At 39.6% G+C, this 27,119-nt stretch overlaps 1 protein-coding gene across 1 annotated transcript in view; it reads left to right on the forward strand.

The window, feature by feature from the left end:
* The window catches only part of csmd2 (CUB and Sushi multiple domains 2), a 430,187-nt gene that overhangs the window by 110,868 nt on the left and 292,200 nt on the right, over window positions 1–27,119 (forward strand). Inside the window, exon 4 of the mRNA XM_022683200.2 lies at window positions 20,679–20,873. Coding sequence (XP_022538921.2) covers window positions 20,679–20,873 — 195 coding nt within the window. The remainder of the gene's footprint in view (window positions 1–20,678; window positions 20,874–27,119) is intronic.

Raw genomic sequence — 27,119 nt, forward strand, 5'->3', positions numbered from 1 at the left:
AAGCCTGTCACATTAGCCAAACATACTGACTGCCCACACTCTAAGATGTCTGTCCAAGAAGGGCCATGTTGCCTTCCCTGGCCAAGGTCCACTCCGTTCCTGGAGCAGACGGCTATCCCGTGGCTCAGCTTAGTGCAGCTCTCCAACTTGGACGGACAGCACACTTTTACACAGCGAGGTGACCGAATGTCACTGTAAAGTCACTGCCACCGAATGCATAATGCAAGACTAGTGGGTCGCTAGGCTAATTGATATAAATATGCCTTTACCTTAGCGCCGATGGCTCGAGGAAAAATCTCAGCCAGAACGGGGCAACACCATTCATCATGGCGCAGGAATCGATCAAGCCTCATTTTCTCCACAATACTCTTTGCATGAGAGTCTGTAATGTGGACGGGATGGAGAGGAATGGCAATTAAGACCCTGTTCGGGTCCAAGTTCAAGCAGCGGGGGCCAATGGATTGTGTCTTTGTGTGTTTTCCGAACGGCTCTACCGGCTGAGCTCGATCAATGCAACTTGTCACTCTGCTCACTTGTGGATCAAGTTGGATATTTACTTTGTTGGGAATCGATGCGGTGTTCATCAGCAGGATTCTGCTTTTGTTTACCGAGCGTCCCTCCGAGGCTGGAGAGTTTGGGTGGGCTCTTTGTAAACATGCCCCGTCTTTCAGGAGCCAAAAAATAGACTCCCTTTCAGGATTTGCACTTTTTTACAGATGCCTTATTGATAATCAATTTTACTTCACTTCACTGTAAAGCTCCAGTCTCACACATTGCCCCACAGACACTGAATACAAACACAGGCAGGACTGTTGGCGGTGGATTTAGGTGAGGGGCTTTAGGATTATGACCAATTCTTATCAGTAAAGCCATTCCCGCTTAACATTCTTCACAGACACACACGAACACACCATGGGTGAGAGCGGCTCTGTGCTTTTAGTTGATTTGAATCTGCCTTAAAGAGGTGAGCGCTTTCCAAGGGTAACACAAAGTGTTATACTCTTTTATTTATTTTTTTTAGTATGTGTGTGTGTGTGTGTGTGTGTAATAAAGTCATGAATAACGTAAAGAACCTTTACATCAGGTGGATGTTTTTCAGACCTTTTTTAAAGGTTCTTTAAAGTGGCTGAGAAATTAAGCCAGCGTTGGCTGCTGTCTAGACTTTGTAATGGAGTCAGTGTGTTATAGTAATGCAGTCAATTTTAAATACAGTTTCTAACTAATAAGATCTAGTGCAACGTTTGGTATTTTTTGCTCTCATTCTCCTATTCTATAGTTATGGAGTGTAATTACACCACTACATTTAAAAAAAAAAATGTTCTACTGGCACTCCAGCTTTTGGACAAATATAAATGTTCATTTTTCAATAAGATGAGTGATACAGATTTGAATTGAAAGAAGCATGTGAAATTGATTATGTAGTGAGTCACTACAGGGTTTTACACAAATGTCAAGATCCATTGGCAAAAGCAAGACAAAGTTATATATTCTGTAAATTGAGATGCACAGTACATGGTTATATTAAGCAAAGAAACCTGCCAATGGGGTAAGCAAATTGTTCTTAGTAAGATTTCTTAAAATAATGATTGATGTAAGACTTAAATCAAACAAAAATGGCTGGTGACTTCAGTAAACATCTATTGTCTTTACTTCAGATGAATGTGATACTGTGATACTACAGTGCAGTGCCAGCTCGGGAAGTGCCATAAACTGTATGATTGATCTCTGGCATCATCTAATGATGATACAGACGAGGAAGTCCATATCTCACCTAAACATATCAAACGTTTGGTTTTTTTGTTTGTTTGTTTTTTTTTTTTTTTCAGAAAAATTTACATTTTACTTACAGAAATGCTTTTGGAGACAGCTGATTTTATACTGTTTCTGCTGTCTGTATTCATATTGCATATGAATAGCATAATTTTAGTCATGCATGACAGTTGATTATGAAATAAAGTCCTTTAATACATCTGGTAGTGTGTTACTTGAGAAGTGTAAACCCTTTGCATGTCCACACATTTGAGAACAGTGACAGATAAAGAATAAATAGAGAAATAAGAAGAGAAAAGAAAGAAAATAGTGTATATAGTAAATAGTGTAATAGTCATGCTTTTTTATTTACGGCAGAAAGAGGGAGGGAGATGAGAGAGGGATGCTGAATGGCAAACATGCTTGTGAAATTGCAGTATATACAATAATGACATATACTGTATGGTGTATTTTTACTTGAACTGCATGCACCGTCCATGTCCCTCAAGGTGTGACACCAGCATTGTGATGTTTAATGATGTTATATGATGTTACACCTCTAGTAACTTCATATATGAAGTACTCATGGCATGTACACATAATCATTTTTAAACATTATTTGTATACCCGTATATCGCTTGTGTAAGTAACTACACAAATGAACTGGTTAAAACACATTCAATTATTATCTTTATATCTAAAAAAACACACAGTAAGCCTCTCTCTGTGGTTATTGTAATATCTACTTGTGACACTGCAGTAAATTTATTTTCGTTTTGTCATAGCTTGATAATTGTTCCTTGAGCTAGGATTGCTTGGGTTGTTTTGTGTACTGGATAGTTTTTAGTTAACTATGCTGAGGTAAGTAATGTAGTTTTCTGTTCTGCTGCACATTTTAGAGTAGCACTGCATTCTGTCCTTCAGCCTGAAGGTTTTTCTATAATGAAAGGTTTGTTATTTAAAGTTAGATTGAACCTGATAACACTGTCGGACAACGGCATTACAGCGAATACTGCTGTATACTTTTCTTGATCTCTGCATCCAGCTTTTCCTGCGCCTCTGGGTAAAATCTATGTTTTTTGGCTTTTGGCTTTCGGCTTTCCCTGTTAATTTTTCGGTAAAGTACCTCACATTTATTACAGACGACTCTCTTATAAGACACACAAGACAAATGACTGAGGCAATGAGAAAAGGAAATGAAAATGAGAGTATTTTGCCTCGCGGCAGTGACTACAGTTCCCCGTAACAGCACTTTTTTAATACAAAACCCACAATCCAAAACTTTACCCCATATTTTAGAACACAGAACTATATAGCAGAGTGACTTTAAAAGACAAAAGCTTTTACATTGATCAGCCAAAAAAATAAAACTTAATATTGTATAGGTTTCCTACTTGCCATTAAAACAGCTCTGACCTATCATTAAGCCATTAGCAGCAGATCCTATAAGTTATGAGGTGTGGCCTTGCATCAATGGGCTTGCATCAATAAGCCTTATGTGAGAGGTTATCTTGTAGTGACTGGCCAGTATGCTCATGGCAGTGCAACCTGAATTGTTGGTGTTTAGAGTGAGGCTTAATAGTGTGTGCTAGGTATTGATAGTGTGTGCTTAAGGTATTATCAATCACTTTAGACAGCTCAGAAAGTGGCAATGATCGTGACTGGCTGTGTCTGACTAGAATTTTTCCAATATCCAGCAAGTCAGTTCAGTGTTTTTTAGCTTTCAGGGGACATGACTAAAGTCACAGGACATGATACTACTTTTTGTTCCATGACCTTTGGCATGCAATCAATCAGTTACATTCATATTTGATTCAGTTTAATCCATTAGTCATTCGGTGACATGGCGGCTTAGTGGTTAGCACGTTTGCCTCCCAGCCCTGGGGTCTTAGGTTCAAGTCCCTATCTGGGTTGAGTTTCCATGTTCTCCCTGTGTCTGCGTGGGTTTCCTCTGGGGACACCGGTTTCCTCCCACAGTCCAAAAACATGGTGATCAGGTAACTTGAATATTCTAAATAGATTTGTGTATGTATGTGTATTGTATAGGATTGGGTGTGTTTAAAATGTATGCATGATTGTGCCCAGATATGGATTGGCCCTCTGTCCTGGGTAAATGCAGTAGTGCCTAATGCAGTCCTCCAGGTGGATGGTCCTTTCCGGTTGAGAGTATGCTGTGCGCTTTTGCCTGCCGCTTGTCACCGGCATGTGGATGAGTGCTAATGAGTGTAAATGGTTGTGTGTAAAACGTGTTAATTGTAAAGCGTCCTTGGGTTTCTAGAAAAGCGATATATAAGTGTAACTTCATTCATTCATTTAATCGCATTATTGCTTTATTTGGGTCTAAAACTAAATTAAGGTTTAGAAGATGTAATAGTGCATTACTAATATAGATTTTTTTTTATATATAACTTCCCCAAAACTAGTGGAGACTGTGTGGTGAGCCTGCTTTTTGAAAAATGTTCCTGAATTTACCACAAGCTTATATAACACCTTCCTGCAGCTCCTCCAGGTGTTACATGAATGAGCACCATATGTTTACCTGTCCATCCAATTTGCATATCATTTTGTTGTTTGCTTCTGTATGTGTTGTATTTGTATATGAGAGAAAAATAGAGTGGGAGAGAAGGATGGAGAGAGAGAGAGAGAGAGAGAGAGAGAGAGAGAGAGAGAGAGAGAGAGAGAGAGAGAGAGAGAGAGAGAGAGAGAAAGAGAGAATGTGTGACTTTGGACAACAGAACTATAAGGACATAGTCTACCAGCGGAATTCTGCAGATTTAATTATGCATGTGTTTACTTTAAAGTACTTAGATCAGGTGTTTTCCGCCTGCTTGCAGTGCAGATTTTTTCCTAAATATGGAATGGTGCGTCCTCCATGGAATGGACGGCTTCCCTGAGGCTTGGAATCAAAGCTAGAGGAGATCTGTCCCGGGACTGAGGGGAGTGCACACTTCACACTGAGTAAACCCTGCTACACTTCCTTTGTTTTGGGTTTTCTCCTTGGGCTGATTCATCAGCAACAAGAGAGGCCGCAGCAGAAGTACTAGATGAAGAGTGTAGCAGGGGTCAGGTGCTTGAGTGAAAAAAAAAAAAAATAAATAAAAAAAATATCTGTTCTCTGCTCTTTCTACAGGTGCACACATGGCTTTTACATTTTTTCTTATGTTGTTTTTTTCTCCCACTCACAATGCAGTTCATTATGTTGTAGAAATAGCGATGGCTGTGGGTGTTAGTTAGTAGGACCTTCTCGAAACCAAGATTGCTGATGAAAAGGGCCGCGGCTCCACTCCCCCTTGCATCCACTTGCATTTCCCTGCATTCCATCCTTCTGCTGAAATCCTCACCAATCCGTAGTCATGGGACATTTTTCTACTCGCACACGTTCTCCTTCAAATGAATTTCATTAACTTGTTTTTCTTGACCAGAAGGCCTCGAGCCTCCCTCTCTGCATCCTCATTTCTCATTTTTGCTGTTTCTGATATTCTATTCAATACCGTGCCTCCTAGCATCCTCCACGCCGTATCCCATTTAAGATTCATCTCAGGCGAGGCAGCAGCTTTGTGCAATTTAGGAGCCACTAGCTCTGATTTGGGCTTTGAATCCCTGTTAGGCACAGATTGATTTCACATGGGCGCATGGGGCACCTCGCAATGCCTGCTCACTGCGTGATTTCTCAGAGGACACACACACACATGCACACTCACAGTTCACACAGAACCGCAAGGGATTGCATAGGATAGTGTCGGGTGACGTCATTGCCAGGGAATTCTGAGAATATGGATGACAGGGGAGACAGTAGAGGAAGTTAATGTCTAATTGCTTCAGTAGAGCTTTACAAGAGGGTGCAGTGGTGAACCGCCTCTTTGAGACATCATGATCTTAAGCACTTTTTTCTTTCATTTTGGGAATGTTAGCTTTTTTCTTTGTTTGTTTGTTTTAGGGTATGGCTACCCTGCTAAAAAGTCCAGTTAAATACAAAATTCAATACGAGTTTTTAATCATAGGTGGTTTTGGAAGGTCTCTATGCTTCTGAGTTTGCTGGTCTTGCTGGTCAATCAGCTTGGTCATGCTGTGCAGGCTGGTCAGCCAGTATGGTCATGCTAGTCATACTGGTCATGCTGGTTGACCAGTTTGGTCATGCTTCTCATGCTGCTGCTCATGATGCATTACCAGCTTGGTTGGTGAGGTTGATCATGCTTGAAGCTCAGCTAAACTGTGCTTGTTTATCATATTTATTTGATCAGTGCTATCACATGGTGACTTACTAAAGCAGTAACTTTATTAAGTCAAATTAATTGGTGATAAAGCTCAGAGAGTTAAGAGTGCCAGTGTTTCAATAAAAATATCATACGATCCAGTCAAAACGATATAACGATAACGATAAGTATATTTTAATATCAATATATTGTCCCACCCCAAAACTGAACATGATTTATGACAATGCAATAAATCATGAGACTAACACAGTCTTTATTTCTATCAGCAATGTTTGCAGCTACTCTATATTTTAATAAGAACTATATATTGTCTACCTCAGTAACTACTGTGTTCATATATGACCTATATCTTAGCATGTAACATATCTCCTTAATACACACTTTTTGATTGTACTGTGCTGGCACTGCACTAGGATGGCAATAAAAGCCACTTGACTTGACTAAACACATACAGCTACCCTCTAGTTTCCTAATAAAATGTTCTTCTGTTCCATCTTAAAATAAGCTTTATACACTGGATTGTAATTGCAGTGCTACTTTAAGGTGGACTGTCTGCTTCATAGGACGAGATGTAAACAGTACATTTTTTAACATAGTTTATATCTTTAAAACCTTGTATTAGAAATTTTATGTCACACAGATCCAGTGAATACATAAATTGCAGACATATGTTGTTACCACTTTATTAAAATTGGCAAATAAATCGGCTATAAAAAAATAAAATGACATTGTCTGCACAGTAACAGACTGTTTACAGTTGTTTCGCCATGCCATTCTACACACTCACCATGTACTGCTGAGATGCTGTGTAATGGTGACATTCCCACTCCATTTATACAAAAGAACGCACATCATGAAGGACCCGTTCCATCCAAGCCATTCCCTGTTCTCACAGCTGCCGAGTGGAAGGAGGCTCAGAAGCTTGAAGACCAGAACCAGCCGGTTCCGAGACAGCTTCTTCCCCCAAGCAACCAGGCTGTGGAATAGCCAGTAGAACGGTGTTCTGCCCAACCCACCCCACTGACACCCATACAAACTCTGCACCCTGCACTTTACTTTACACTGCATCTATCAGACTTTCCCATATTATACAGCATTCTGCCCCCTGCACTCCCCACTCAACTCATTCCTTACCTGCACTTACTCATAGCTATACTGTCACATACTGACTACTTCCACACTATCCGCATATCTACATCTGTGCATATCTGTTGTGTGCAATATTTGTCTATAGTGTAAGTTATCATGTTTATTGTAATTAAGTGTATTGTAAATAGTGTTTATACTGTAAGTTATCTGTATGTCCTATTTTTATATATTTTATATTATTTTATTACTCTCTTGTAAATATTATTCTTTGCGCATTGGTGGGAATCTGCACCCAAGTTTTTCACTCACATGTACACCTGTACTCTGTGACGTGACAATAAAAATCTTGAATCTTGAATCTTGATGGAAGGTCTAACTGCCTTTTTAGTTTTGTATTTCATTTTTTTATTAAATATAAAGATAAAAGTGAATGTATAAATTAATGAAGGTCTCTTGGTCCTGCTTTACTATACAGCAGGGATATTTACAGTGCTATAATGAATTCAGCATTCAGGATAGCGTATAAGTAAGTGGAAATGGTTAATCCAGTGGTTTATTCACAACTTGCCCCAGGACTTAATCTGATTACATTAACATTGAGTGTATTATATGTTTCAGCAGGGGCAGTAAGCTACTGATTTGGGGAGATATTATATTAGATATCTCTGTAAAGGGTTTCTTTAGGATGAGTTTGCAGCATTGTGGGGAAGCATTTTCAGTCGTACTGTGAGACTGTGTGTGTTACAGAGAGAAATAAAAACATTACAATTACAGCATATTGCTGCATACTGTGATTGTGATGTACTTGTCACTGTAATAAAAAACAACACATCATTGAATTCTTGATGTGCTTAAAGACGGGACACGTTTTTTACCAAAATGATTTACATGTGTCGGACCATTTCTTTTTATTTCTAAAGGAATTTCCATATGCCACTGAATAGGATGCATTTACATATGCACACACACATTACCACAAGCACAGTAAATGAAAACAATCAGATAAATACTAATTTGCATATTGTATTGTTCTGCAATTTCCGTATTGCTAAGGTCAGTATTGTAATAATGCTTAAAGCTTAGAAGTCACAGCTGATATTGATATTGTGTCAAAGTGAATTATTATTTCTCTTTCATTGTTAGAAACTGCTTCTACTGTTTATTTAAATGGCCCATTTGTAAATAAAACAAGAAAAGAAGTTAAAGGTTACCTGAACCAAAAATGTATATCTCTGTATGAAGTTGTAGAGGTTCCTAATGGTGCCATTTGATAATCCATCCTATGCAGCACAAATAGTCCTGCAGTTTTTGCAGTAGGGGTGTAGTGTTGATTAAATAGTACTATAGTACTGATATACTGATATGGCTGGTCATGGCACAGAATCTATTCCTTCACGGCAAGCTCTTGAGATAGCAGCAGTATGTGGGTGAGCATTGTCCTGTTGGAATAGCACACCAGAGGGTGTGTTCAGAAAAAGTCGAGCCAAGACCTCATTTATGTAATTTTGGCCTGTAATGAATGCCATAAGTAATTGTACAAAATTGAAGGCCACATCATGCCACTAGGTGCCCTATTTTAGAGATCTATGGCGCAGTGGGCATAGACTAGGAATGGACTCTAATGATTGATTGCTGTATAGGTTTATTTCAGTCAGTGGCGCACCAGTGTTTTCTGCCGTCAAAACAGCGACACGCCAGAAATTTACCTGAATTCCTAAACGCTATTTTAACAGCGCAGATGCAAGTTATAAAGATAAACTTTTAGATGTGGGATGATTAACAACAAACCTTTGATCTTGGCACTGACCACAGTGCCTCCAGACACAGATTTGATGGTAATTTCCACCAAAACAAAATGCCTTGAATGACAGCGGGTCATCTTTAGTGACGAGTGACACTTTTCCATAGTACAAATAGCCAACTTATTCAAGTGTGGGGGTACCAGTGTCAGCCAAAATCAATGATTTGCTGTCATGCATCACTCCAGCTCATCTATCAGTGCTTCTAAAATCAAGGGTATTAAAAAAAAAGAGTTTATACTGCTTTTGTTGGATTTCTACTATATTCGGGAACACTGCTGTGAGGATTGGATAGCAGTCAGTGACATGAACTAGAGTTAGTGAGGCCAGGATGTTGGATGATCACCACCACACCTCATCCCCAAATCCTTTACTCCTCCCAGTATATTGCCTTTGGATGGAGCACGATAATATAAGAGAACACAGTTTCACAACTGCTTCACTGCTCAATACTGAGGGGCTTTTTACCCCTCTAGCCTACACGTGGTATTAGGCATGGTGCCAATTGTTTTGTGTTTATCTTCTCCAAAAGGCCCTAAAAAGCTTTGTGTGTGCGTTTGCACATCTATGTCAGCAATGGGTTTCTTTCTGAATTCATTCGTCATAAGGTGTGTCCACATACATAGAGTGTGGAATAGAGTATGGTAGTGTATGTAGCAGAATGGTGGGACTTAATCAATGCTGCAGCTGCAGTGTTAAAGGTGATCTGTATGGTCCCTCTGTAGAAAAGTCGGCTCTAGAACGGAAAGGTTTTTCCTGCTGCTGTTGCTGGTGTGTGTGTGTGTGTGTGTGTGTGTGTGAGAGCTGTGAGTCAGCCTGTGTGAGACTGCGAACTCTCCGAAGTCTCCCAACGTGTCAAAGTTTCTGTGAGGGAACGGTAACCTCGGAGCACCATAAGGAAGCACCCCCCCTGACCGGGGGGCTTCCTTTGAAGTGTGAAATGGCGGAAGCAGAGGGGCTTACACAAACACACATATACACATGCGCACACACTCGCACATTTACAACCACACACACACTCGCAGACTCTCTGCCTTCACCACCACACTGCCTTCATTCCACACACTCCTCCATTGCCAACCCACGGTTCCCAGGTGGGCCCGTGCCTGTTTCCTTGGCAACCTGGCGAGCAGCATTGAGGAGCAGCGCCAGCGCACAGATCAGCTCACTGTGTTTATTTGTTTAGGTCTTTCACACCATGTCGGAGATTAAATCAGGTAATTCTGTATCTGCAGAGGTCCAAGGGCTGTTTGTATTGCTGAAGATGCCTGCCTGCTGTTGCGCTTTGCCGCATGTGCAGCGGTGTTATTCGCAAACACGTAAACAGAGATTTTAATAAATGACTGTTGGTACCGAGGCAGCTGTTAACAGCTAAGGCTCAGATGATCTCGCTGCGAAAGAACGGCATCAGGATGCTTTACAGTCCGGCGTAGATGATGGAAAGATGGCGGTGCGTATTTAATGCAGCGGAGCGAGTGTAAGGAGCTCATCCTCATTCATGAGACTGTCTGAGGATTTGAGCTGAGATAGCCGAGATGTATGAGCAGAATCCATACATATACATATATAGATGCCACACTGGCACAGCGGTGAGTGTGTGTGTGTGTGATCCAAGATCCACTTATCAACAAATATCAAAAAATATGTGCATTACGATAGGAGGAGCTCTCATGTATCAGTAGTTTTCTTGCTGTTACCAAGTATTTATGATCAACTATCATTTCTGAATGTTCTTTTAGTGAACATTTTATTTTTTTTAAACCACCACCCACGATTCCATCCCCCATTCTGACAGACTCACCCAGATGTATCAATATACAATCATTTAAAAAAAATATATATATATATATATATATATTTCTGCCATCAATCACAATAGTTGTATAAGTTCACTTATACACAATAAGCAGCTTCACCGTTTCAAAGGTGTCCCGCTATCTCCTCAGGTGTCTTGGCCTTGGCACCATGTATACGAGCTGTTGAGAGTTACATAGATATAATGTCCAGTAAGATTTGAATTCAAATATTTCTGTGCAGCTTAAATGTGGAATCCCATTGTTTAGTCAATAGAAGTATTTCTGAATGTTCTAAATGAAGTCTTATAATAAAGCTGATAACAGCCTTAGCAGTGACTAATTATAGTGGTATTTAAATTAACACTGTAATAAGTAGGCTGAATGTGTCATTACATACCATAACTGAAGAACAAACCCAATCATTTTTTTATTTGTTTGTGTTGTCCGGGTCGACCCAAGGGGGATGTGTTGGTCTTGGTTCCTCCTAAGGTTGAATTGAATTGAATCAGTTTACACAAAAAGTTCCTGTAGTTACTGAATAATATTCAGATCATTTGCTTGGTTGGTTGGTGGGTAATTACTTGTTGGGTGTCCTGTCTGCTTGTTCACTTGTCTGTGTTTAATCGATCTTGATTATTGTATGTCCAACATTTTCAGTTTTATATAACCAGCATTAACATTTCTCAGTCAGCACTCACTACACAACTGACTGTCTGTGTATGTCTGTCTGTGTGTGTGTGTTTGTTTATATATTAGCATGGCCTAGTTATCCTTACCAATAAATTTGATAATGAGCCATGACTGCACTCGGTTGACTCTGTAACCACACAGTAGGTGGCATCGAACAGCTCAGCTTGAAGGCAAAAGCGAGTAAATAAATATATAAATAAATATATAAATAAATAAATAAATCATGACAAATGGACGAAGAATCAAAGCAGTGAGTCTCTGGACAGCTGTTTAGTCAATTATAGGGCGGTAATGTTACAGTCTGTACCTTCCCTATATGGCTGCGGTGCTGTGGGCTCCTTAATTACATATTTGCTGTGCCGACCCCCCATCTGCACTAACTCCTGCGTTTCTGCTGACACTTATTTTTGGGGGAAAACGCAATGAGCATACCCAAGAGAGAGGTAGCCAGATATATCACACACAAAAAAAGGATACTCGCTAGACCCTGAGAGCCTGGCTGTAAACTGAGAGAAACTCAGAAAGCTATCACAAAGGGCCAGGTGCTCAGGCTACACAATATGGACTAAATTCTACTACCTGGCAATATATTCAAATACACTAGACAATCAATAATGTGTCAAGGTTAAAGACTGGCTTTCATTCATTCTTAGGAGATTATTCAAACATTGGACAATGAAGGTCAGGATTGTTTAATGTCAAATGTTACAGTTGTAGAGAAAAAAAGCTCAATTTTTTTATACTGCAGTAAAAATAAGAAGCAGAGTTTGAGATCTATAGAGATCTATAAAGCAACTATAAACATTTTATTTACTATGATATTTCCATATGCTGGCAATGTATGTCTGAACAACTACAGAAAAATAGAAATGTTTTCAGGCATAATTTGACTTTAAAATTACTCTAAATTGCTTTTTAAATAAACTTACAGTAAAACACAATTTACTATGACAATGTTTTTATTTATTTGTTTCCGGAATCCATTAACATATTAATTCATAAAACAGCTACTAAGCTCCCATCTGTAACTTAAAAATAATTAAATAAATAAATAAATAAATAAAGTGACTGGTTAAATGCACCATTTGCATAGTGCACAATTATCAAACATAATATAAATGCTTACATTATAATTCAAAATGGAAATCTTGATTATACATAGAACAGTGGGTTCTGAGTGTGGAAAGGTCAGATTAATGTAGCTCACAGAAACTTTGACACGTTGGGAGACTTCGGAGAGTTCGCAGTCTCACACAGGCTGACTCACAGCTCTCTCACACACACACACACACACACACACACACACATACACACAAACACACACACACACCAGCAACAGCAGGAAAAACCTTTCCGCCCTAGAGCCGACTTTTCTACAGAGGGACCATACAGATCACCTTTAACACTGCAGCTGCAGCATTGATTAAGTCCCACCATTCTGACACATACACTACCATACTCTAAAGAAAGAAAAGTCCTTCAAAAACAATGTTAAGGTTGGGTCCCCCATTTAAACATTACCTCAAATTAATTAAATTTAAGGCAAGACTTGCTTGTTTATCTATTGCTGTTATATATAAGCATATTTGACTGCTTGAACTACAGTGATGACTGCTTGAAGCATCAACATGTAATTTATTCAAGGGGTCTAATAGAATTTTTGGATTTTAGGAAACACTGCCATTTTTACACAGTCCCTCCATTTTCACAGGCTCCAATGTAATAGGCAAATTAACTGATATGCAGTTTTATGGCCAGGTGTGGCTTATTCCCTTGTTATTTTATGAAAATAATTAAGGAGATAAAAGGTCTAGATTTGTTTTAAAGAGTGCAGACAGGCGGCAGTGCAAATGAAGGACGCCATGATTAGGCTAGGTAAAAAATAAAATAAAAAATCAAGAAGGAAATAGACCCTCAAGTTCAGCAGCAACAAAAAGCTTTGGCATATTGTTAGCAATCTGTCAGTAAATGATTCAAATGCTATTAGAAGAAAGGGTTCCTTCAGTTAGCTTAATCTTTGTGGAAGCTTCCTAAAAGTACCTTAGGGGTTCCAAATCGATGAACCCGTAAAAGTTCCTTAGTGTACATAATCTGGAAAACATGAATTTTATCGACATGTATGGCTCCCAATGGAACTGAGTCACAGGTATTTATTTACGATGTGACTGCTGATAGTAGTAGCTTGATGAATTCTGGTAAGTATAGAGCTATGTATTCTGCTCTGATTGAGCCAAAAGCTGCAAAACATGGTAGGATGATGCTGAAAGCAACCCGAGAGCTTCTCAAAGCAGAAAGTCCATCACCTGACCTCAACCCATCATGTTTACTCTTACTAACTTACTTACTGAAGACAGAGCTGAAGGCAGAAAGACCCACAAACAAGCAGCAACTGACAGCAGCTGCAGTGAGAGCCTGGCAGAGAATTGCAACAGAGGAAACATTTGGTGATGGCCATGGCTTCCAGACTTCTGGCAGTAATGAACTGCAAAGGATTTCCATCCAAGTCTTAAAAATAATTCTTGTATTTGTATTTCAGTTTGTCCAATTATTTAACGTTTTGATTCTGTGAAATTGGAAGGAAATAAAAGTATGTGTAGGAAAGGTCAAAAGACCATTTACACACTCTGTTTATTCCATAAAGGTATAAATTAGCCTTATGTTAATGCAAGTGGCTTTAATGCCCTAACATACAGTATTTACGGTGTCTCACACTGTGTCTGTCACCAGCCCGCAGCAATGCGGGATTCCCAGCCAATCGCGTGTCTTGCCAGCTGTGTAGAGAGGTGATGAGTGTTCCCTGCAGTTGTCCGTTAGTTGTGCAAGCAAGAAGAGGCATTGATTGAATTGGTGCTCGACAAAGCAGAAACTGCTTATTGAGCTAATGTGGTTGTGTGTTGGGATCAATTTCGCAATGTCACTTCTAACGCGCAGGCTGGGGAGAGGGGCGGGTGCGTTAATGCGGGTTGAGCCTGAGCATCGGTGTGCCTTGCAAGGGTACATTCCCCTATTTGTCTAGCCCACACACGCCGCTTAATTTGACTGTGGAAGGCTCAGATCCTCTGAAGAGGAATGAAAGGGTAGCAGTTGGAACATATTGGTGTTATTGTCTTTGATGTGCTATGGACTCCTACCACCTGTTTTGCATCTGCAGCGATATACTGCTGATTTTTGGTATTTGTAATTCAGCTTCAGCTCATGTCCTTGAGCGTAAAGGGGGCTTTGTCGCATTCGAGGCAGGCGAAGGTTGCGTTTTTGAACACGTCAAGGTTGGCTACAATGTGGCTTAAAGGCTTAAATGATTTGTTGTACTCTGTTGAATTCACTGTAGATATTGTTGTGGTGATAATATGGTGGTGATGATGATGATGGTGAGGATGATGATGATATGTAGTTAACTAGATTCAACAGTAAATCTATACGTATGTAGCTTTTTAAATAATGGTCCTGGTAATGGGTCTGGTTCTAATGACATACACCCTAAATCCATGTTCAATGTGTCTTCCTTTTTTTAATCAGTTTTTATGATCTGTGACTCAAAGTCTGTGACATGATTACATCTGTGAGATTTGTAATCTAATAAATCTCTAGCAGAAATCACATGGCATTCAGCTATTAATCCTAAAGCAGAGACTATTCTGATGAGTTTGGAAACTGTTTGCCTTAGCATATTTACACATAGGTTCACATAGTTCTATTTTAGGGCCTCAAGAACTAATAATAATTATGAAAATAATATTATGTTGGTTTCCACACAGGGCTAAAGTGTTAAGCATATTTTTAGATACCACAGTAAATGCAACATCAATATTAAGAAATCATGTCAGTTATATAGAAAAGTAGATTGAAATGCAGAAATGTCTGCTTTGTTTTATTGCCATGAAAGGGTTACTCTCTGTCTTGGCTGCTAAATTCAAGAAAACTGTCTTTCTCTGCCAAAGGAAAACCCACATAGTGTCAGAAGAGGGTCCACTCATTTATTCACCCACTCAGAGTCCCACCTGCTGCTGTTATGGTGAACATGCAAGGTAAACGAGAGGAAATTGACAACAAGCACATTTTGCTGTTTCAGCAGCTAGCAAAGAAAATAGAGGACTTCACAAAAGAGAGAAAAATGTCCTAAAGCAGTCAAACCACAAAGATGCCTGAGTCAGGCTCAGAGATCTATGAGTTATGGACCAGCAATGACAAACGCTATCAGGCCACTGGGAGAATGGAGGGAGGAAAATGGAGCCACATGGCCTGACTCTGTCTGTGCTGAATACTTAAAGAAGGCCAGTGGGGATGTCTGTGATTAACACACAGATACACATGGAGGAGAGAATAGCAGGAACACAGGTGTGCTGGGGTTTGATTTCCAGTTCATGTTTGGTTTGAGTGACAAAGTGTGGCGAGACAAGCCTTTCTCCTAGGCATTAATAATGCAGCTTCAGCATTTAGACCACCACTGCCTAGAGGGAGGTGGTCTTTAGCATGAATTTGTGTGATTAATATTGTATGATGCAGATATACACGTTTTTATGTGTGTATTCTGTAAAAAAAAAAAAAAAAAAAAAAAACTTTGAACATTTATAGTTTTTCCTGTTACATTAATGTTTGGAAATTGGTTCTACTGAGAATTAGCAGCAAATTTGTTACCTCGGATCTTACAGATATATGTGCAGATGTTGCTTACTGATCTTCTTCTTCTTCTTTTGTCAAAAACTTTAACGGCTCTATAGGTCACAATAGAACTTACAAAGACGTTTCAGACGATATGCTGATCTTACCAGTTTTCATTTTTTCCCCGTAGAAATGAATGGGGGCTAAACATTCCATCCTACACACCAGCTCAGTCCACACACGGAACACCTTCTGTATATCGCCCTTCAGTATTGCGTCTGTATGGAGGAGCTGCTGGATAAACCAGCAATTGGGCAAAGGCTTTGGGCCCCCCGCACACCGCATAACAGCTTAGAAACCACCACAGATCAGATAGCAACCACCTAGCAACCACTCAACAACACCTTAGCAACCATCTGCAACACCTTAGCAACTGCCTAGAAAATCACAACTTAGCACACACTGAGCAACTATATAACAGCCACCTACTTAGAAACCCCATAGCTATCACCTGGGATACCCCAGCGACAGCCTACCAACCACACCTTAGCAACAAACTAGCAACATTATAACATTCAGCTAGTGATACTGTATCAACCAGCTTCTCCACCCAGCATCTCCACCACCTAACAACATTTAGAAATCTCAAAGCAAGCATCTGATACATCATAGCAAGAAAAAGCAGTTTACCCTGGTGACCACATATCAACAGCCTTACAACTGTCTGCTAGTTGAAACTTCTTAAGCCACGCAACCATTCAGCATTCTTGTCAGTAAAAGTATAGTTTCCCTTCTAGTTTAATATATAGATAGTGTGTCTTTTGTTAATCTTTTTGACCCTAGCATGATTGTGGGACACTCTTATGTATTGCTGAACACTTTTAGAGTAAGAGGCTAAATGATCACTGTTTTAAAATAATGTAATCATAATACCAATGGGAAATGCACTTATATAATTATGGATATGATATAGTTTTATTAGATAAAGTCTGATTAGAGACATATTCTGCACTATGATTTCACAGCTCGCCCTTCTACATAGAAAGCCTGGGGCAAAATATTAAAATCGTAGGCAACATTTTAAACAAAGAAGCATGTCCAAATAAACATTGGCTCAGATTTCTAATGCTGATCACTGATGAATTGCCTGAAGAAGCTGAGCGCATCCTCAGTCACTCGTTCAGCTAAACGGAGCTGAGAGACGGGCAAAAGCAGGGATAGCAAGCTAGCTAATCAATTTAGCCGATTCCTAGAAGATATGAACGGTTCAGCTGTCAAAGCTATTTCACGCGCGATGGAGTTTGAACTTGGGTCACTAAGTTAGCAATGGCATGTGAATGTGGCTATCCGTTCAGTAAAGCAGCTAAACTGACTATGAAAGCACATCACTCATATTTTAAAAGATTTATGTCTTATATACTTCTGCATCATTAGTGCTCTCTAAATAAGCCCAAATCCAGTCAGCCTCATCTTCCTCGTTATCTGCCAGAGTGTTGCAGCGTATCTTCCTCTCTGGAGTTTTGTGATATTCACGGTTATTTAAATGCATAAAACTTTTTGTTACAAAGTAAAAACAGGTATATTTTGATTTAACAATGGTAGCAAACTAGTCAACAAAGTTGCATTCTGTTCACATTACCCCTGTAAACACATTATAGTTTAAAACTGTAGTATTATGGTATATTTATGATCAGTTAAGAACTTAAAAACTAACTAATTTAAAAAGTAAGATACCCTGTTTACTTCTGGTAAATTCATGTGATTAATATCTGGATTAAATGCTAATTAAATTTAAGACATGTGTATGTACACTTATTGGTAAAATGTGCTCATTGTTCAGCAAAGATACATTGTTTTTTTGTAGCACTGGGAGGAGATTTGAGGCAAAATGTGGCCTAAAAAGATTAATATGTTTTTACTGCTATAAATATGCGTCTCAAACGTCTTTTAGAGCAGCTGTGGTTTAAACTAGGGCTGCACAATATATCATTTCATCATTGTCATTGCAGTGTACACACTCACAATAATTACATCATGTAATGAGGCAAATGAAATCGGACATAGCACTTGATTGATGTAAAAGAAACATCCACATGTATCTACCAGAGGTATATTATATCTGCCCAATATAACTTATTTTACTCTAATTATTGATAGACAGAGTAGGTTGTTCATTCTAAAGCACAGGTATGGTTCATTAATTTTTGGAGAAATCTGGTTTCTGAATTCTTGCGTTTTTAAAAACTGCAATATACATAGTAGAGCAACAAAATATCATATATATTTTTTCCAATATTGTGCAACCTGATTTTGAGCAGTTTTGAGCATTTGTTTTGTATATGTTTAAAATGTGTTTTTGGAGCGTACTCAAGATGCATAATGTAACCAGGTGCATATTCATGAATTTTGAGGGAGATTTAGATAGGGCCTAAAGGAGGTCAAAGGGAAGTAGTGGGATAGAGGAGTGAAGGAGGGGAAGAAAGAAATGAGGTTAGAAGTAGTTAGTGTGTTAGAGGTGTTAGGAGAGTAAGTGCTCTTTGAAGAGCTCTGTCTTCAGGAGTTTCTTTAAGATAGCGAGAGATTCTCCTGATCTGGTAGTGGAAGGTAGTTTGTTCCACCATTGGGGAACTCTGTATGACTTCAGTTGCAGATTACCTAAAAGAAAAAAAAAGAATAAGCTCTGATTTAGGAGTAATGTATTTTATGTTATACATTTATGAAAACTACGTAGATAATTACGTAGTTAAGTGGCAAATATTTAACCATGCTGTGTTTCCTTCCATGTTTAAAGCCATGGCCTCATGCAGCATCTATCTACTTTTTAAATAACTGAATAACCAACCAAACAACTCCTAAGCACAGTGTAAAGAGCTCTTTATCAGACAAACAAGAGCTGGAATTCTAGAGCTACACACTCCTAGAAGTGGGAAGTGAGAATTCCATTCCTTTTAGTTGTCATAAATATATAACATAAAATACATTACTCCTAAAAAATTTTCTTTCTTTCTTTTAGTTAATCTGTAACTGAAGAAGAGTTTATTTACTTCTTTATTTCATTCAGCTCCCTCGATTCTAGATCATAACTCTGCAGGGTAGTTCTAACTGGGGCTGATCCAGTCTGACAGATCAGTGCTGCGGGGAGACTGGAGCCTTGTTTATGGGAGCCGGGGCGGGTGTCATCCTACCACCTCCATTCTCCTCATGGCTATGCTAATGCATGCACACATTAATATGGCCTCACTGGTCCAAACAGGGCTTCCATCATACCAGATTCATCACTGGTCTCCTTGCGGCAGCGGGCTCCAGCCGGCCTGAGGAACGAGTGTTTAGAGCTTTTAATAGTGTGTTTTATGCAATGGCGGCTGACACTGTGACAGCGTGGAGAATAGGGTCTGATTGTAATCTTAATCCAAGGAAGGCAGGCCTAAGGCATTAGGTGGAAAAGGCCACCGATGGCTATCTCTGCATCCAGAGAGGATATTTCTAGTTATAATGCTTCCTTTGTAGATTGCACCTGACAGGATGGAAATCCATGAGAGGAAAAACAGGGAGCAAAACCAAAAGTTGAAAGTACAGCAAGAACAGAGGATTATGGGATTCTGAATACTATCTCTAAAAGGCCAGCGCAATGGAAGACCAGATTTCCTTACTTTCCTCAGTTCCTTGTGTAATGCAAAGAGAGTAAACAAGATATTTGGACACATGCTATTTTTTTTTGTTTTGTTTGTTCCAACATAAAAAGAGATATTAAACAAGTTCAACTTGTATAGCATTCCCCACTGTAAAAATATATTACTTTGAGGAATTGATTGCATGCAGTGATAAGTAAGCATTAGTAAGATTAGAATGTTTGATGATCAACCTTAACCTCAGCTTCCAACACATCTTAAAAGCACTGGATGGAGCCCCATCATTCCAGAGAACACAGTTCCACAGCTCCAGAGCTCAGTGCTTAGTAGCTTTATACCCCTCCAGCCCTTGCCTGGCATTAGGCATGGTGCCAGTATGTTCATGTTTATCCGCCTATCAATTCATCCCATTTTGTTGGCAACACTTATCCACAATGACTAGACAAGTTGTGATTCATTAAGTACCATGCAGTTCAGTGCAGTCAACAAACTCAAAAAAAAAAAGTTTATCTGTAATAACAATAACAAACTTGTGTCTGAGTTGAGGGGTGTTTTAAGGTGTTTTGACGCACATCTTGCGGACTGGTTCATCTAGGTTCACATAATTGGATCTTTTATTTGATCTCAGCTTTCAGTGGTTCTGTTTTTCTACACCTGTTTTCTGTTTTTTGCACTGTGGCAAACTTGCTGCAATGCTAAAAAATGAATGAGTTGATGTTAGTGAGCTAGAATGACCTCAAGAGTTGATTCTAAAGACTTTTATAAAGTGAAATGGGCATTGGATGCATTGTTTTTTTTTTTTCTTCATTACCGTTTTTTAGTATTTTATAGCGAGTTGTTTCTAAAATATATATATATTTAAAAAATAATAATAATAATGAAACCTTTTTAAGGATTGTCAAATTTCCACATCTAATCTAAGAAGTACATACTATGCATGATTTATCTGTAGGCTTTGAAGTTAAATGGTAATTCTCCAGGTGGATTGTTGTTGGCCAAAGTTTTTTGGTCATTGATCAAATTTATTCCTTAATTTTGTTGGTATATTTTTTAATCTTTGTCTCTTTTTTCTCTCTCTCTCTCTGTTTCTTTCTCTTTTCCTTCCTCTAACAGCCCTTCCCAGCTACACCTGTGGTAACCCTGGCCAGCTGCTCAACGGCCTCCAGCAGGGCTCCACCTTTAACATCGGGGACAAGATCCGCTACAGCTGCAGCCAGGGCTATGTGCTGGAAGGCCACACCGTGCTGTCCTGCCTGGCCACGTCGTCCGGCACGGCTGCGTGGGACTTCCCCCTCCCCTACTGCAGAGGTGAGTCCGCCAGCAGGGGGTGCAAGGGGCGCCGAGCTCCATCGGTGACACGAGGGGAGGTTAGGAAGTGTCTTTATCAGAGATGACGGGCACCCTGGCGCTTTGCAGCAAGTGGCGACGCAGTGCCATTTGTCCTGCTTTAGAGTGAGCAGAGACCCCCACGGTGTTGACACCTGCCAAGGTGTTGCAGCACGGACGGATGCTTTGTCAGCGCCATCACGTGGAGCGCTTAGCTTAGCTGTAGGGGGAGAGATGGAGAGCGAGTGGCGCCCTTTCGTACCCTGCACGTCTGAATGTGTGGCGCATAGCTTTCATCACTGGGTGGTAGAAAGTTGTTTGACACTTAGAGGGCAAATATAAGTACAACCTGCTGGAAGTGTCAGAGCAAGTAGCCCGTGCACTTCCATTCTGCACAGTCATTCAATAATACACAGATCCATACATATATGTATGAATATTATTATTGAATGTGGCACTGCATTACTGTACATTCATGGTGGATTGTGTTTTGCTGTACCTTTTACCTTTTGCCATGATTTTACATGCATTATTTATATATATATATATTTTGCCAGGGAATACTTAAACCAACACTAGAAACTTTTGGAACAATGTGCTTCAAATAGATAACTGTTGTAGTTTTTGACAGCATGGCAATCATACATTTGATTTACTTTGACATCAGCTATGGCTACAATATATAATATACAGGATTTTATTTCCGATTTTAGGGTCACACTTCGATTTGATTCTCGATTTTTTATTTTTTAACTTACCTATGCCAGTTTTAGATTTGTCTATGGTCAGTCATTGGTTTGATTCATCAAATTTACAGTATCTTATTTTAAACGATGGGCTTGATATAAGTGATGCAAAGTGATACAAGTGATCTGTAATACACCACATTAGGCACTAATGGTCAAATTTAAGTAATTCAATTAAGCTATATATGTAATGTCATCTAGTGGCTTTTTTGGTAGCAGCAGTGTGTGCTATTAAAACAGCAATGTGCAACATAACAAAATAAATAATAAAAAAATACAGTAACAGTCATGTACAAAATAATAGAACAATTAGAGCCTTAACAAACTGAACTCTATCCTACTATAACAGTTAAACATGAAAAATAAGACTTTAAGACTTTTTCGGTTCCTGAGAATGACAATTTTTTTTTTTCTTTAACAAAGATATATCATTAACTTATTAACAAAACTATTAACATATTTGAGGCTAGACAAAACAACAGTTATTTTTATATTTTAAATTTTTTCTTCCTTTATTTTTTCTTTTTCTCTGGAGAAAGGGTTGCTCTTTGAGCAGTCACAATTTCTGCGACGTCGGTTACAGTGCGCTGCGCCACTTGCGTAGCGTGCTGCGCCATTTGCGTAGCGCGCGTACTTGCGTAGCTTAGTGGGAGGGATCGTCAATCCTCTTTTTGACTTCGAGGCTCGAGACCATGACATAATTTCGAGTCACCCCTATGAAGCACCTGTGTATGTCATTATGAATAATCTTTGCAGCTGTCAAACCTATATAACAACTAATTTGTTAATCTGGTAACACTTTGCAATAAGGGGACATAATTAACAGTGCTTACTACAGAACCGATCAACTAATTAGTGGTTGGCATTAGTTAGGACATTATTAACCATTACAAAATAATTTATCTAATGCCCCAATTTATCATTATTTATAACATTATTAAAGAATGAAATCAAATTTAGTCATGTTTAATTATGTCTCAACTAGTATACATTTTTATTTAAAAAGACATTTCTTGTTTATGTCATGTTTAAGTACTGTTATTTGTGACCCTTATTGTAAAGTGTTACCACTTGTTAATTTTGTTTACCTTTCTCTCTTCTGCTGTCTCCATGTCTTCCTTATTTCTCTCTATATAATGTGGTTTGCATGGCAATAGTAAAGACTGGGCAGGGTACCACTACATGTCTCTTATTACTTTATCCCTCCTCAGACTTTTTTCATTGCAATTTAATTATATTTTATTCTATTTTATTATAAAACATTGGTGGTGATGGTTGTCGTGGGCAATCTTCATTTGTCCAAATGACTGTATATTGAGAATTCATACTGCATTAGATTGAAATTTAAACCTTTAAATATTCACAAAAGAAACTAATTTATACAATTTATTGGCCAGATGAATCCAGTCATCTTAAGTGAGTCAGTAATCTTCCACTTTCACCATATCCATAATACGTATAGATATGTTTCCATTCATTATATTGTAATATATGTAGATTGCATGGCCTCTCTATCAAATTGCATAGAGCTTATTTTAGTGGGAAGGCAATGAGCCTGTTCCTCAGATTAGACCCTGCGTGTGAATAGCATGTATAACACAGGCCGATCGTGGTCTCTGTACTATGTGCGCCTCCTCTTGAAACAGGCCAGTACGAAGCAGAGCCATCTGTGCCCAGGCTGTGGGAGTCAGGAAGCCCACGTCCAGGCCCACATGCTCAGCCATGCAGAGCCAGAAAGGGACCTCCTCCTTACCAATCCTGCGAGCCCTCTGGCCGGCCTTGCCACAAACCGTGCCGCCTTTCTTACACCGCCTTCATTTTTTTTATGTGGACTCCCATGCTGCCCTTCATACCTCTCACTTGTCTGACTTTTGTCCCCTTTACTTTCTGCTTTCATGTGTTTTTTTCAGCGTCTCCAAGCTGCAGTTTCCTCACCTCTGCTGTGGCGCACACACTCTATTTTGACTTGAACCGTAAAACGTTCACATACTGTACGTGAAAAGCAAAAAAATTCCATTCTCGCATGATGAATTACACGCCGGTGTTTTTACAGACCAGCAGACCAGTTTCTACTACAGCTAATTGGAGTCTCATGGTTCTATATAAGAGTGCCGTATGCATCGGAGTGCTTTTTTTATAATGCATGAGTATACTGTTAATGTCACTCCAGTTACCAGCTCCTTACACATTCTGCTAAACGCTTGTTACTAAATTTGGGGATGAGTTTCGCATTTCTCTCTCTCTCTCTCTCTCTCTCTCTCTCTGTCTCTCTCTCTCCCTCGATCTCTTTCACACGTTCCTTTTTTCCACTTTCTCTCTCTTTCTCGCTCTCCCTGCTTCCTTCATCAGACTAGCTCTGCTCAGTCACCGAGTCTAGTCGGCCAGAAGGTGGCAGGAGGCTCGACTGTTTTCATTCAAAAACGTACCAGTGAGCACGGTCTCAAAAAATAGCAGCAGCCTCTCAGCTTTCCTCTCATCATTAGCACCAGTCTTCCAGGCCTGCTCTTTCAAACGCAGCACAACACCCGCTGTAATTATCCGCTTGCCGTGCCCGATCTGCTGTTTGCTGTGCTGAGTGTAAACACACAGATTCTGGAGATGCTTCATCCCCTTCTTCTGTATGCATTAGTAAATATGACCAGACGTGACCCAATATGTACATGGAACCAGGCCTTTTTTTACTACACAGTGCAGTACTTATTTTTTTAGTGGTCTAAATACATTGTGGAGAATATCTATTGCAGAAGGAAACTTCCTTTTTAGGCCTTCTTTTTGGGACTTTAGGAAAGGTCTAATGATTTCTATATATGTAAAAAATACATACCTCTATTTAAACCTAGTGATTAAAGTTTAATATGTTAAATTATTAAGGACTAAAAAGCACATTCTTTATAAGAATATCAGCTTTCGTAATAACAGTATTTTTTTTTTCATGGTTTAAATGCTGCTTATTAAATTAATCTGCATTATTGTCCTTTACAGGCTTAAAATGAAGCATAGAGAGTCTTATTCAAACTTCATTAAGGACTTATTCTGATCTGTAGTGGTGCGAGATGTTTTCTACTTTCCATTTTGATGTTTGCCACTTGAAACTGAGTTATTTCGCTTCATCTACGCTCTAATGCTCCATTGCCAAAGTGCACCACAAAAAGTAATGTACAAAAGTGTTAAATGACCACCATTACTTTCAATTACCACTACGCATGGTGGCATATGTATCTTGTATGTAATGCATATATATGTAATATTGAGTATAAAATTGTGTATTTAAATGATGAATTCTTTTAGAGCATTGCCACAGAAGAGATTCTTTTGGTTCCCCAAAAAGCCTTTTAGTCAGTCAACCTTTAATAGACTTCTTTTTTTTTTCTCATTTTTCTCATTTTCTCCCCAATTTGCACGGCCAATTTCCCAATCCACTCATCAGGACTCGCCCTATCACTAGCAATGCCCCAACACACCAGGAGTGTGAAGACTAACACATGCTTCCTCTGATACATGTGAAGCCAGCCACCGCTTCTTCTTTTCGAGCTGCAGCTGATTCAGCATTGCCAAGCAGCCAGCGCGCTTGGAGAAAAGCACAGCGGCTCGGCTCCGGTACATCAGCTTACAGACGCCCTGTGCTGCGGGCATCACCCTAGGAGTGATGTGGGGAGAGAGCGCCATCTACCCACCCGGAGGGAGCATAGCTAATTTTAGCATAGCCAAGCTTGATGGCAAAGCTGCATGAGCTAGGGTTCGAACCTGCGACCTTTAATAGACTTCTTGTGGTACCCAAAATAACTCTAAAATTGATCTAAATTTCACTTTTACATGGTTTCCCTATCAGCCTCTACATTAATCTGCCTTATATTGTGTAGGTTCAAATTTCTCCATAAGGGCTATGGAGTCCACAAGACCTCTGAAGGTGTCTTGTGGTATCTGGTATCAAGGCAATAGCAGCAGATTATTTAAGCATTGTGAGTTGCAACATGGGGGGTTCATGGACCTCTTGACCCTGTCCCTAGTTCATCAGTTGTAAACCTGCATACTGGGTACACCCTACAAGGTCTGCCTGATGTTTTAGTGATGTTCTGACCTATCCCTTATCTATCCATCACAATTTGATTCTTGTCTCAGGATCATATACTTGACTTGATTTTAATTCCTACTTTTAAAACATCAGGTTCAAAAACAGCCTAATATGTATGTATGTCTCTATGCTATATATATATATATATATATATATATATATATATATATATATATATATATATATATATATATATATTATTTTATATATATTTTTTTCTCCATAGTTTACAAGGCCAATTACCCAATCCACTCATTAGGACTCTCCCATCACTAGTGATGCCCCACCACCAGCAGGATGAAGACTAACACATGCCTCCTCCGATACATGTGAAGTCAGCCACCACCTCTTTTTAAACTGCTGCTGATGCAGCATTGCTGAAAAGCATCACAGCTAGCTCAGAGGAAAGCGCAGCGACTCGATTCGAATACATCAGCTTACAGATGCCTTGTGCTGATCGACATCACCCTGTGGGGTAGAGTAATGTGGGGAGAGAGTGCCATCTACCCACCCAAATGGAACATGTGCTCTGAACAATGGTGCTCTCTAAGGGCTCCAGTAGTCAATGGCAATCTACATGAATAGGATTCGAACCGGCCATCTCCTGATCATAGTGGCAGCACTTAGCCCGCTGGACCACTCGGAGCCCCCTGATAGGTGCTATTTTAAGCAGAAAAATCAATGCTATTCACATCATATCAGTGGTTTTAATATTATGGCTGAATCATTCAATATTGTACATCAAAGTGTTTTGTAAAATGTTCTTAATGATAAACTGTAGGAAATGGTGATTAGCAGATCATTTCACACGCAGCGCACGATTAACTGTGACTCCTGCATCCGGCCTTCCTCTCTCCGTCACGTCTCTCCGCTCGCTTGGCGGGAACATGCTTGGTGTTCTGCATTCTAAATGTCACAGCGGCTGCCGGCCTGACAGCCTCTCCTGCTCTCTCTTGCTCCCCACCTCTCTCTCTCTCTCTCTCTCTCTTTCGGGGCGGGCAGATCCTCCTTTTCTGTAGGAGGAGGGAGAGAAAAGAGATTAACTTTCAAGGAGCAGACCAGATCTCTTCTCCACGGAAATCCATTTCTTTTCCTTCTTTCTCTTTTTTTTTTTTTAACCCTCCTCTCCCTCTATCTGAATGCTGCCGTCAGGTCTAGGGGTGCTGGCATGCACCTCTCTCTGCCACGTTGCCATGGCAGCCGCAGAGCCGGAGGAGGTGCTGTGGAGAGGCATGAAACCCAAGCAGACAGTCTTTTGTAAGGGATTAGATCTCTGCTCCTCGCAAGCCTTTCATTAGCAGACAGATTGAGAGCATAGCGGCAGAAGAAATCTAGAACTTTCAGTGTGAGGTGTGGGAGATCGCAGAGCTAATTAATAAAACTGTTTGTAATTAATTCACTTTAGGGATG

The sequence above is a fragment of the Astyanax mexicanus genome, chromosome 3 (genome assembly GCF_023375975.1).
Source record: "Astyanax mexicanus isolate ESR-SI-001 chromosome 3, AstMex3_surface, whole genome shotgun sequence".
In the NCBI taxonomy this organism is placed as follows: Eukaryota; Metazoa; Chordata; class Actinopteri; order Characiformes; family Acestrorhamphidae; genus Astyanax; species Astyanax mexicanus.